The sequence below is a fragment of the Colobus angolensis genome, unplaced genomic scaffold (assembly GCF_000951035.1).
Source record: "Colobus angolensis palliatus isolate OR3802 unplaced genomic scaffold, Cang.pa_1.0 Scaffold622, whole genome shotgun sequence".
NCBI classification, from domain to species: Eukaryota; Metazoa; Chordata; class Mammalia; order Primates; family Cercopithecidae; genus Colobus; species Colobus angolensis.
Genome location: NW_012119844.1, coordinates 803,345 through 816,347, shown reverse-complemented (window position 1 = coordinate 816,347; position 13,003 = coordinate 803,345). Strand labels below are relative to the sequence as shown.

The 13,003-nt window shown below is 35.7% G+C and overlaps 1 protein-coding gene across 1 annotated transcript in view; it reads right to left on the bottom strand.

Annotated features, from left to right (window-relative positions):
* Positions 1–13,003, bottom strand: part of LOC105527432 — a 126,324-nt gene that overhangs the window by 48,038 nt on the left and 65,283 nt on the right. The window contains exon 3 of the mRNA XM_011963753.1: positions 9,249–9,327. Coding sequence (XP_011819143.1) covers positions 9,249–9,327 — 79 coding nt within the window. The remainder of the gene's footprint in view (positions 1–9,248; positions 9,328–13,003) is intronic.

Genomic DNA, 13,003 nt, shown 5'->3' with positions numbered 1-13,003 from the left:
AAAATGGATAGACTGCTAGCAAGGCTAAAAAAGACGAAAAGAGAGAAGAATCAAATAGATGCAATAAAAAATGATAAAGGGGATATCACCACCGATGCCACAGATATACAAACTACCATCAGAGAATACTATAAACACCTGTACACAAATAAACTAGAAAATCTAGAAGAAATGGAGAAACAGGAACACTTTCACACTGCTGGTAGGACTGTAAACTTGTTCAACCATTGTGGAAGACAGCGTGGTGATTCCTCAAGGATCTAGAACTGGAAATACCATTTGACCCAGCCATTCCATTACTGGGTATATACCCAAGGGATTATAAATCATGTTACTATAAAGACACATGCACACATATGTTTAGTGCGGCACTATTCACAATAGCAAAGACTTGGAACCAATGCAAATATCCACCAATGATAGACTGGATTAAGAAAATGTGGCATATATACACCATGGAATACTATGCAGCCATAAAAAAGGATGAGTTCATGTCCTTTGTAGGGACATGGATGAATCTGGAAACCATCATTCTCAGCCAACTATCGCAAGGAGAAAAAACCAAACACTGCATGTTCTCACTCATAGGTGAGAATTGAACAATGAGAACACTTGGACACAGGAAGGGGAACATCACATACCAGGGCCTGTTGTGGGGTGTGGGGAGAGGGGAGGGATAGCATTAGGAGATATGCCTAATGTAAATGACGAGTTAATGGGTGCAGCACACCAACATGGCACATGTATACATATGTAACAAACCTGCACGTTATGCACATGTACCCTAAAACTTAAAGTATAATAATAAAAAAAAAGAAGTTGCTGCCCCTTGGATGTAACTTTTTGCTTTTTTCCTCTTTGATGCTTGAGGGTTTGATTATCGCATAAGGTGAGTTTAGTAGACTGGCTTTGATTCTAATCCACTCCTGGATCTTCGATGAGCCCCCTCTAATTACTGTCTCTATGCCTGCATCTCTTTTGTTGGGTGTTCTGTTCCACGGAGCTCCCTCAGGCAGGGACTGCTGTTGGCAGACAGGCCGTTTCCTTGCTGGGTCAGTCCTAATCTTCCATCTGAGTGCTTCCCAGGCAAATACAGGATTGCACCTGCCTGCGGAGATCAGGCAGAAATGGGACCTCTAGGCTCAAAGCTCTAGCAGGTGTGGCTGTCTGGCTATGAGAGGCAGGGTTGGATGGAGTTGCTCACCCTGTTGTCTTAGCGATTCCAGGGCAAGAGGAGGCTGCATCCACTGGCTAAGTCCACACACAAGCAAGATCACTGGGCCAGAAGCTGCAACAGGCATTGCCTGTTTGGCTACCAGTGGGGAGGGTGGGGAGGGTCACACACCCTGCCATCTGGGGGCTTCTCAGGATACCTCTATATTTATATTAACAATAGGAAAATTTAAGAAACTTTTTTTATTTTTATACTTGAATGATGAAAGAAGTTTCACAATACATAATATCATATATATGGTCAGAATTTATCATACTATCTGATGGTTATGAATATGTGTGTCTGTTAGGATTCAAAACCTATATTCAGTATTTCTGATGAGATACCTAGTGATATTAACTACTTCTGTATTTTAATTATTGAATAAAAATATGTAAAATAATATCTGTAAGACTAGCCAAGCAGGTTTTATATACCATGTATATATTTGTTCTATAACTACCCTACTTATTGCTGATAATGAACTTTTCCACATCACCCTTGAAATTGGTGGACAGTTTTTTTGTATAACAGGTAAGGCCTGTGTAGCATGGATTAAAATTACTTTATTCTAATACTAACAGCCTCTGCAGTGTTCAGGGTTTGTTAATATGATATGAAATTCTCTGATGCTAACTGAAAATATAAAATAGCATGCAGATACTTCACTTTTGAGGGTGAGTGTAAATCTCTTAGACAACGGAATGAACAAGAGACTTACGTGTTCACTGTAGTGTGTTACACAACATTTCACCCCATTAAAGCCCTCTACCAGTGTTAATCCCTTCATAATCCATAAAACAACACAAAGTATCCTGTATTTTTGTGTGCTGTTCAAGGGCTCTCATAACTGATCTCATAATAGAACTCATAATTCTGGGAGAATTATTTTTTATGTTTGTGTAAATCTGTGTTTGGGGAAGTGTCACCTAGGAAATTTTGAAAAAGCACTGCAAGTGTGAAATGAGAGCTTGCACCTCATCAAGAATTTGGGATTTTATATGAATTATTTCTGACAAATGTTTGGCAGATGAACTTTTCTGTGTTGATTGATTAAGAGGGGTCATGAAAGGAAAACAGCTGTGCTAGAAAACTGTTATTCTCTAAAGCTTTTATAAAGCATGGAAGTATTTAGATTTTTAACAACTTATTTCATAGTTTTTTATGGATCAATACTTGTACAAGCTAGGGTTAGAAAAAATAGAGACCCTCCAGTAAGTTTCTCATTTTTTCATGTAACTTTTTCAACCAGAATAAATCTTTTATACAATTCCCTAATTTTCTTTTTAATTTCTCTCCATACTTTAATCGATGCTGCATTACCTAATAGGCAAATTAAATATATGCTAAGGCACCAATACACCAGCATCATCCAAAAATTGTTTATGAAAGAATGTGATATTTAATACGTGCTCCCTCCAACACATTAAAGTAGAATTGGCAAAGTTACAATTTAATGGAATTTCTTCTGTTAACATTAGCATTGTTTCTTTTTACTTATTTTTGGGAATAGGGTACCATACTTTTCCTTGTTTAGTGCCTCTAATTATTGTCTTCTTTTTAAATCTTTTAGAATTGAAATTTTCACACACACCGAAGTAGAAAGAATAGTAAAATGAATTCCTATGTACCCATCACCCAGCTTCAACAATCTTTAACTCTTGATAATTATTTCATCTGTACCTCCACCCACTCTCACTCCCCACCTTCCATTATTCTGAAGCAGATCTTTCAGACATCATATTATTATATTTGTAACTATTTATGAATCTCTAAAATAGATCTTTTTGAAAAATTCAAATCTTCAGAGAAATTATAAAAATAATTAAATTAATACCTGTACTTCTTTACTAAGATATTTAACTGGTAACAGTTTGTCACATTTGCTTTATGATTTTCTACATAATAGAGAAATATATATGTAAGTATATTTCAATTATTTTTGCTGAGTCATGTAAGAGTAAGCTTAAGTCACAGATACGATGATCCTTCACACTGCAATACTTCAGCATGCATCTGTTAAGAATAGGAGCATTCTTTTATCTAATTATCTTAAAATTATTAAATTTAAGAAATTTATATTGATACAATAGTATTACTCAGTATGTAGTCCACATTCAAGTTTCTACAGTGGTCCCAATAATGTTCGTTATAGTAATTTTTTTCAATCCAGGATTCAATTCAGAATTGCATTTAGTTATCATATTTTTAAATATCCTTCAATCTAGAACAATTTGCTTGTTTTCTATGGTATTGACATTTTGAAAAGTATAGATCAATTGCTTTGAGAGACATTTGTGGAACATCCCTCAATGGTCCCAGCATAGCCCTGACATCAACCATCTCCACCCCTACTCTCTAGGCCTTAGATTTCTTTAGGACTTATGGGCACTGTAGAGATAGCTGAAGGTGTCTTCACTTAGAATCTCTTTCATTTAAAATAAATTACCTTTGTTTGAATTTGTAGGAAAGCAGAAGGGCAATGTGGAAAAGGAAAAAGGAGTGGACGTCAGTGTAGGCTCCGATGAAGTCCTTAAGATTCAAACACTTAACATTTCATGACAGGGTTTTGTTTTGTTTTGTTTTGTTTTGTTTCTTTTGAGACAGGGTCTTGCTCTGTTACCCAGGCTGTAGTGCAGTGATGTGATCTCAGATCACTGCAGCCGCCACCTCCCAGGCTCTAGCGATCCTTCCACCTCACCCTCCCGAGTAGCTGGGACCACAAGCATGCACCACCACCTGGCTAATTTTGGGATTTTTTTGTAAAGATGGGATTTCACCATGTTGCTCAGGCTGGTCTCAGATTCCTCAAGTGATCTGCTGCCTGGGCCTCCCGAAGTGCTGGGATTACAGACATGAGTCACTGCTCCTGGCCACTACTGGCTTTTTCAATTCCTTCTTTCTAACTTACTATTTTCGGAACTTCACTTGACAAGTGCTCCAAGTAGAACATCTTAAGAAGCAAGCATGTGTATCTGATGAGATTTGGTGAGCAAGCTGAGATCATTGTTATAATACACTAGTTTGTTTTCTACTTGCCCTAGGCCCTGTGTTGGCCTCTTAAATCCATCCTCCTGCTGCAGTCAAAGGAACCTATTTAAATACACAACTCTGATTATGCTATTCCCTGGCTGAAAATAATCACCAAATGAGATAAAGTTCAAGCTTCATGGCATGGCACAAAAAGTCTTCCATGAACTGATGGATCCTAACTAATATTCGAGTTTTCTCACATCTGTTTCTGAGCTTCCCAAACAGAAATGTGATGTGCATAGAAGTAATGAAGTTCTATGCTAGAGGAGTCAGTATAGTGTAGTTTCCTAGAGCTTCAGCTTTACACAGTGGTAGGTAATTGTGGCAGACTGTAGTTTCCAAAGATAGCTACCAAAATATATCCCAACCCACATACTCTTCTACAATGTGAAAGTTGATAAACATTCTATCGAGGAATAGGGCTGAGGTTCTCTTCTCTTGAAGGAAATGTGTGTGTGTGCATGCACGTGTGTGTGTGCATGTGTGTGTATGTGTGCAAGTGTGTGTGTGTTATACTTATGTCAGTGCTAATCATGGTATAAAAATATCACTTCATCTTTTAGAGTTGTCATACCTAAAACCTTGAAAAATTCTCATTATTCTAGACCACTAGTTTTCAATGTGAGATTTCTACACCCAGGCGATCTGAAAGGCCATCCACTAGGATGTATGCAGAAAATATTAAAATTTAGGGCTTTTATTTTGTTCTCTTAGATCTCTAACTTATATTTTATATATTTTAAAATATATAAAACTGCAGTATTTAATGTAGTAGCCATTAGCCACACATGGCTATTGAATACTTGAAACATGGCAAGTCTGAAATAAGACAGCAGGAGTTTAAAATGTACAAGAAATTTTAAAGACTTAAAATTTTTAAAGTGAGATATTTCATTATGATTTTTACATTTATGTCCTGTTGAAATGATATTTTTATATATTAGCTTAATTAAAGAGCATTATTAAAGTTAATTCCACTTGTTTCTTTTTTAAAATTTAGCTACTACATATGTATTTCACATATATATGTGCTTCTCATTTGTGGGTCACACTATATTTCTATTGGATAATGTTGGTAAATAACCATTTTATAGTAATACAGTATGTAAGTTTTAAGTTAATAAACAGGAAACTTGTATTGGAGAAATGCATGTTTACCCTTGATAAGAGTGGGCAATTGTAAATGTTTGGAAAATGGTGATACTGAAAGCCAGTTGGAAAATATACTTAAAATAATGTAGGACACAAGGTACCAAAAGGGAACATCCTTCTTCGTTCTTCCCCCTTTTCTCTTCACAAGTCCTCCAAAAATATTCGCTGTTCTCCAAATCAGTATTACCCTCCTAAAAGTGTTTTGCTGCTCTCTGCTCTGGTTTGTTCAGTGTACCCAGCTGGCGAAACTGCTAGCATGAGTCTTTCACTATCCAAGTACCTCATCCAAGTACTGCTCTCTCACATGGCCTTTAGTCAGGACTGACTACATATTTGCAGGGCCCAGAACAAAATAAAAATGTGGAGCCCCTTATTGAAAAATTGGTAAGCATTCAAAAAAGCAAAAGCAGAACATTAAACCATGTATGGGGCTCTTCTGAGTCTTTGGCCCTGTGCAATTGCACAGCTCACACCCCCATGAAGCTCACCCTGCCTCAGGTCATGTACCTGCTCAGAATCTCCAGGTGTTCTTGGTTCTTTCAGACCTCTAGATACTTACTGTGAGGTGCTCAGAATTCCCCATCCTGATTTAGCAGGATAATTGTAGGTCTTTATAATTACAGTTCTTCAAGTAAAGGCTCTGCTGTTTCATTAAGCTACTAAAACCACAGGTTTTCTTGAGTCTTCTCTTGAGTTTCTCGGACCATCCTTGGATAAAGCATTCCTAGCCACAGCAAAGAGGTTATTTTTAGTCTTCATAAATAAAAAGATACATCTCATTCCCTTAGCATTGTCCTCAATAATTGTTTGATTAAATTTGAATCAGAATGCTTTTCATATTGAGTAAGAGACAGCGTTTTGATGATAATTATTTCTTCATGCACTATATGGCCTAAGTGACCTAATGAATGTTAAAAGAAATGTGGAGGGCTGTCATTGTTAATATTTCATTAAAACATAAGAAATACTAACAAATTTAAGTGTCTTGTCCTATGAGATGTTCATCCAATTTAAAATATTATGGCTGAAAGCTGCTTAAAGATGATAAAAGGAATGTGTTAATGTTTTTGTTGAATTTTAAAAATTGAGTTTTTAATTATCAGGGTACAAAGAATTGGAACTAATTAACTTTTTGCAAAGAAATCAGAGTATTGATTTCACTACAATAATAAGCATTGGTCATTTTTGTTCATAAACTTACAAGAAAGTGTGCCTTCTGATTTTTGTTGTTGTTGTTGTTGTTTGTTTGTTTTGAGACAGAATCTCCTGCTCTCACATGCAGTGGTGCGATCTCAGCTCACTGCAACTTCCGCCTCCCAGGTTCAAGCAATTCTTCAGTTTCAGCCTCCCCAGTAGCTGGGATTACAGGCATCTGCCACCACATCTGGCTAATTTTTGTATTTTTAGTGGAGATGAGGTTTCATTATGTTGGCCAGGCTGGTCTCAAACTCCTGACCTCAGGTGATTTGCCCGCCTCGGCCTCCCAAAGTGCCGGGATTACAGGAGTGAGCCACTGTGCCCGGCCTGAAAGTGTGCCTTCTAGAAGTAGAGAAAGTTGAAAACTATGCCCCTTATTGTGGAACAAAATAGCAGCTAGTCCCCGGGAATAAGCATGAATAATGGAGGTGTGAACATAGAAAAATGAAATGATTCAAAGATAAAGTAAGTGGGCAGCACTTCATTGAACTGACAGCTGCCACAAATCCCATGACCAAATTTCACTGCAATGACAAATGGCTTCCTTTTAAATAATTTATGCCCTATACCATGCTTGCATTCAGTTTAAACTTAATTAGATATGTGCCGAATATGAAATAAAATGTAAACTTTTAACCAGGGTGGAAAGGAGTCAAATTGATACTTGAAAAATAACAAAATATATTAGATAACCTTCATGAAGCTACCTTGATTTCTTGTAATAACAAATTTTATATAGCCAACACAAGATTTCTAATATTATATGTGATCAGTTAAAATACCAAAAGAGCAGAGTCAAAATTTATTTGCTCATGGTCGTCATCCTTCTACCCAGACATATAGAAAATAAATCAGTGGAGATCTCTTTAATTATGTTATAATGTAAACATATCGGTAAATGCCAAAGTGAAGTGTCCCCTTACTTTCACTAACCACTAATTGAGTGTCTATTAAGAGCAATACATTTGGCTGGGCGCGGTGGCTCATGCCTGTAATCCCAGCACTTTGGAAGGCCAAGGTGGCAGATCATTCGAGGTTGGGAGTTTGAGACCAGCCTGGCCAACATGGTGAAACCCCGTCTCTACTAAAAATACAAAAATTAGCCGGGCATGATGGTGGGTGCCTGTAATCCCAGCTACTTGGGAGGCTGAGGCAGGAGAATTGCTTGAATCTGGAAGATGGAAGTTGCAGTGAGCCAAGATTGCACCATTACACTCCAGCCTGGGTGACAGGAGTGAGACTCTGCCAAAAAAAACAAAAAAGCAATACATTTGTTTCATCGCTAAAAAAAAAACATATGACTGCCCTGTTAACTCCCCAGCTAATGAGCTTCAAATGAGAGAATTAATATGATATAACTTTAAAATCTATAACTAATTGTGCAACTATTTCTTCTTTCTTTTTCTTTCTTTCTTTCTGTCTTTCTGTCTTTCTTTTTCTTTCTTTCTGTCTTTCTTTTTCTTTCTTTCTTTCTTTTTCTTTCATATATTTGTTTTTTAGAGATGAGGGGCCTCTATTGCCCAGGCCAGACTGCAGTGGCACAATCATAGCTCACTGCAGCTCTAACTCCTGAACTCATGCAATCCTCCTGCCTCAGCCTCCTGGGTAGCTGTGACTACAGGCTCATATTTGTATATATCTTATACCCTCAAAACTGCTCTAGTTACAGGGCTCATCTGGAGTCTCTTTTCAGGCAATTGTTTCCTCCTTGCAATTTAGGGTTTTGTTTCCAACCATGGCACCTCTGTCTTCCAACTGCTATCATACCACAGTTCCCCACACTATGGATAAGCATGTGGTGAGTACAATGTCCATCTCAGGCATAACACAAAGCAATTCAAATTTTGTGGTGTTATTTGATTAACATGACTGTTATTTACAGTAAGAAGTATAAATAAGATGCATCTGCATATGTTGCCGGAGTAAACAGTCTCACCTTAGTCATTGTCATTGACTTCTATGGTAAGATAAGTTAAAGAATGGGTCTTAGCAGGCTGCAATTTTCTTTGGATAAATGGCTCATTTCTCACATGGCAGTAGATTCCTCTGTGACACATGGAAGACAGCAGGTGAATGTGAATGAGAAAGGGCACTTTGTTCAAAGTAGGAAAAATAGCTATGATATAAATTTCATAACAATCAATCATATTTATCCATATAAATGTGGGTAGTGACAAAGCTAATATTAAAATAAAACACTTCCTGTTGGATATCTAGGGAAAAAGAAAAATACCTTTTCTCTGAGATCAATTCAGTCATCTTCAGTGCCCATTTAGTTCTCATTTCAACAGACAAAGTATTGTGGACTTATTTTAGTTGTATACTGTAAATGTTGTGGATACACTTTCGGGAGAAAATCTATTTATCTAAAGATATTCTATAATAATATGTTTGATTTCATATATGTATGTGTGTGTGTGTGTGTGTGTGTGTGTGTGTGTGTGTGTGTTTGCGTTGTTTGGTTTTATTATTTTTGAAAAAAGTTATTAACTTCTTTACTCCTAGGGTTTGGGCTAAATCACATAGACACTTGACTAAATCGTAAATTCTGTTTTTTTAAAAAAACTTTTTTCTAGTCCTATACCCTAGCACTATTGTAACAACAACAACAAAAACAGAAAACTCAGTAATAAAATATTTTATAAAGCCTCACCTTGACTCTTTCTTTCTTCAATTGCTCTGGGGTCCATTTCAGTTTAGATTTCCTAATATCATTATCTCTGGAGTCTAATCTGAGAAGAGAAAAGAAGAAAGCCCTAGTTAGAGAACAATGAGGTCCTATAAATACACCAAGGCACTCTCAAGCCTCTCAACAGGACTATCTTCCTGAGAAAAAGTCATCAAATGTTGTAATTTCTCCTATGGTTTATACCAGAGCCGCCTGGGATGTCAATTTAGATTGACTGTTTGGCTATATGGTTGTTATGAGTAGACTACAGGGTCTTATTGACAATTGTAAACACTATAACATACCACCAGGCCCCTTTGTCCCTTCTTTTTAGTTAATATATCATTTCTATACATATCAGTCTCTTTCCAACAACAAATATTTAGCAAGTATTTTTTTAATACATTTTATGTGCCAGATAATGTGCTGGCACTGAAAATACAGTGGTAAATAAGATAAACCAGGTGCCATCACTATGGAGCTAACATCCTAATCTGGCATGAGAAGAAACAAAGATAATAACTGGTTGTGATAGAGAGTTTGAGAGAAATTTAAAAGGTGGCTTAAGTAAATAAAGGAGTCAAGGAAAACTTTTCTGAGAAAGTGATATTTGAGCTGATTCTTAAAAGAATAGGAAACTCATGTGGCTGGCTTGTAGTGTTGTGGCATGAAATGGAAATAGGAAATACAGGCAGGGCTGAAAATATAAAGTCTTATAGACCATGGAAGAAAGTTTTGACTTTATTGTTAGCACAGTAGAAAGCCACTGAAGGGTTATGGAGGGATTTACCTTTTTATAATCTCAAAATATAAAACTGGAAGAGACCATAGCAATCATTTTCTTTAAATATCTTATTAAAGAGATAAGGACAATAAAGCCTAGAGAGTTAAAATGACAAGTAGAGCAAGTCAATAGCAGAGTGGAGCCTGAACTTGGGTCACTGAGCTCTAGAGAGACGCAGGAGATGAAAAAGTAAATGTAAGGAAGGAGTAAGGGAAGTTTTTTGTTTTGTTTTCATCAAAAGTATGGAATACTCATGGAATAAACAAGATATGGGTCATTTATTCTAAATGAAGAAAATGATCAGGCAAAGAAATAGCCAAAAGATTTAGTATCAAGGTCCAGAAAACTGTGCACTTTCTCTATGGCACAGGCAAAATGGAACATTTGGGTATTTTTAAGTCATCATCCTCAAAATATAAGAAACATGTTCACAGTTGACCCTAATCTGCCCTAATAATCCACTATGATTGTAATTAATAAGTTTTGTGCTATCTATGTTCATTTTCAGCCACTACCTCTTATTATTCACTTCTAAAGTTTGCTATATTTTATAACTCAAGTGATATTAAATAGGACTCTGCATGTTTTCATTAATTTCTTGAGCTTAGTTATTCTCAAACATGTTTCTGAACACCAAAATACATGTATAACAATGACAATTAGTGTTTAATATTTGTTGAAAGCTACAATAAACTATGTGCCAAGTGAAATATGTATAGTTGATTGTTTCTCACATTCTAAAGAGAATAAGGTTTAATTTAGAAGAAATGTATTTGTTTCTGTATAGCCCTTTACGCTTTTGTCATGTTGGACAATCATATTTATTAGTTATTTCTCAAATAATACATATAAGTACGTTAGTACTCTACACATATTTTAGAAATGATAAAATTGACTAATGGGGACTAGAGTTCCTGGCATATGAGTATAGGATGTCATCTACCCAAAAATCCCTGAGACAGACTAGAATTTTATGAAGCCACCTTGGTTCTGTGAATGATGTCTTAACATCCTAGGAAAAGCAAGCTTTCTACACATCTGCACAGCAATTATTCACAACTTCTGACACATTCTTTTCTTGGAAGTAATCTGGGAAACAGACAATCCTTATTCCCGTTATCTTGACAAATCTGTGTATTTTATTTCTGGGCCGATGAAGTAGCTAAATGGGATATGTAAAATTTGTATGTTTGATAGTAAAGTTTATGCCATTATGGCAATGAGTTAGTCATGTCATGGCTTATTTGGTCTGTCTTTCTCTTTATTTATAAACATTCTGCAGGCCCTTAAGTTGATTCATAACCAATTAAGATTACAACTATGGCAACTGCTTGCTGTGCAATAAAAAATCAGGAATAAGTACAATCCTAATTACAAGAAAAAAGCAATTCTGATAACATCCTAGGTAGCAATTAAAGCAGCAAAGTGACTATTAAAATATTATAAAATGTATGCTATAAACTTAAAAATCTAGTACTTTATTCACTGACCTCATTATAGCAATTCCAGAATATTATCCCACAGATACGATCATGTAAGTATACACAGATATATATACAATAATTTTTCACTGAAGATTTTTATATAAATAAAATATAAAAATCTTAAATAACCTTCAATAAAGGAATAATTAAATAATAGTACATTCATAAAATGGAATATTGTGCAGTCATCTTAAAAATAGAGACTTTGAAAATGTCCAAGATACATTGTTATTGAATATCAAAGTAATATACACGGTATGACGAAACACACACACACACACTATAGTTTTCATAGCAAAATATTAAAAGGGTTTCTCACTAAGTGATAGGATTATAAGGGAGACTCAGATAAACATTATTTTTACTCCATAAAAAGAGAGAGATTCTAAGTCAAAAGCCTACTATTGAAAAATTAGGAGATTCAGAAAGAGAGAAGAAAGAAAACAGAGAAAAAAATGATCAAATAAATAATACGAAAAAATTTCCCACAACTGAAGAACACACATTTCTAGAGTAATAAGTATCCAACAAGTGCTCAACACAATATATGAGACCTTTATCAAAGCATGTTATAGCACAATTTCAAAACACTGGGGATAAAAAGATGATTTATCAAGCTTCAAAGGGAAAATACAGTGTACTTACTTACAAAAAATCAGAATTTAGAATGGCATTGTAGTTCTTAAAATAACACTGGAAGCTAGTAGACATTGCTTTCAAAATTCTGATGAAAGATTATTTCCAACCTTGAATTCTATACATAGCAAATCAAATGTGACAGTTGTATAAAGACATCTTCAGACATGTAAGAACTCAAAAAATTAACCTCTCATGTGCCCTTTTCCCAAAAGCTACCAGAGGGTATGTACCACCAAAGCAGAGGAATAAACCAGGAAAGAGAAAGACATGTGATCCAAGAAATGAATCTGCACAGGAGAGAAAATAAGAAAATTCCCAGAATGGTAGTAAAGATTAACAGGTCTGTTAATTTATTTAAAAGTTTACTTCAGACTAGACCAATTGCCTTTAGAATTTTTGCCTAATAGGGAAATTATGTCATCAACCAAATGGCATTTACTTTGCTGCCAGATGTATATTCTTTGAATGTTTTATTCTATGGTGAGAGAACTAAGGATTGGAAATGGAAAATAGTTTGTGCTTAGAGTTACCTTCTGGTTTGCTGGTTTGAAACTGCAAGTCCTTTACTGGCAAAGCTGAGGATCTTCCTATGCCAGTGCAAATTCATTCCTAGCATTGAAAAATCAAAACTGAGTGTTTTGTCTTGTTTTCTGAACTGAATGACAATCACGCTCATTGTAACTGTGTATGTTGGGGAGGGGGCAGCATTCAGAAAAAGAAACAAAGCTTAATAAACAGTACTTTCTCTGGCTGGGGTCTACAAAAACTGTTCTTCAATTTTCAGCTGTAACAAATGAATTTTAAAATGTAAATAAACATATGGATGTATATTT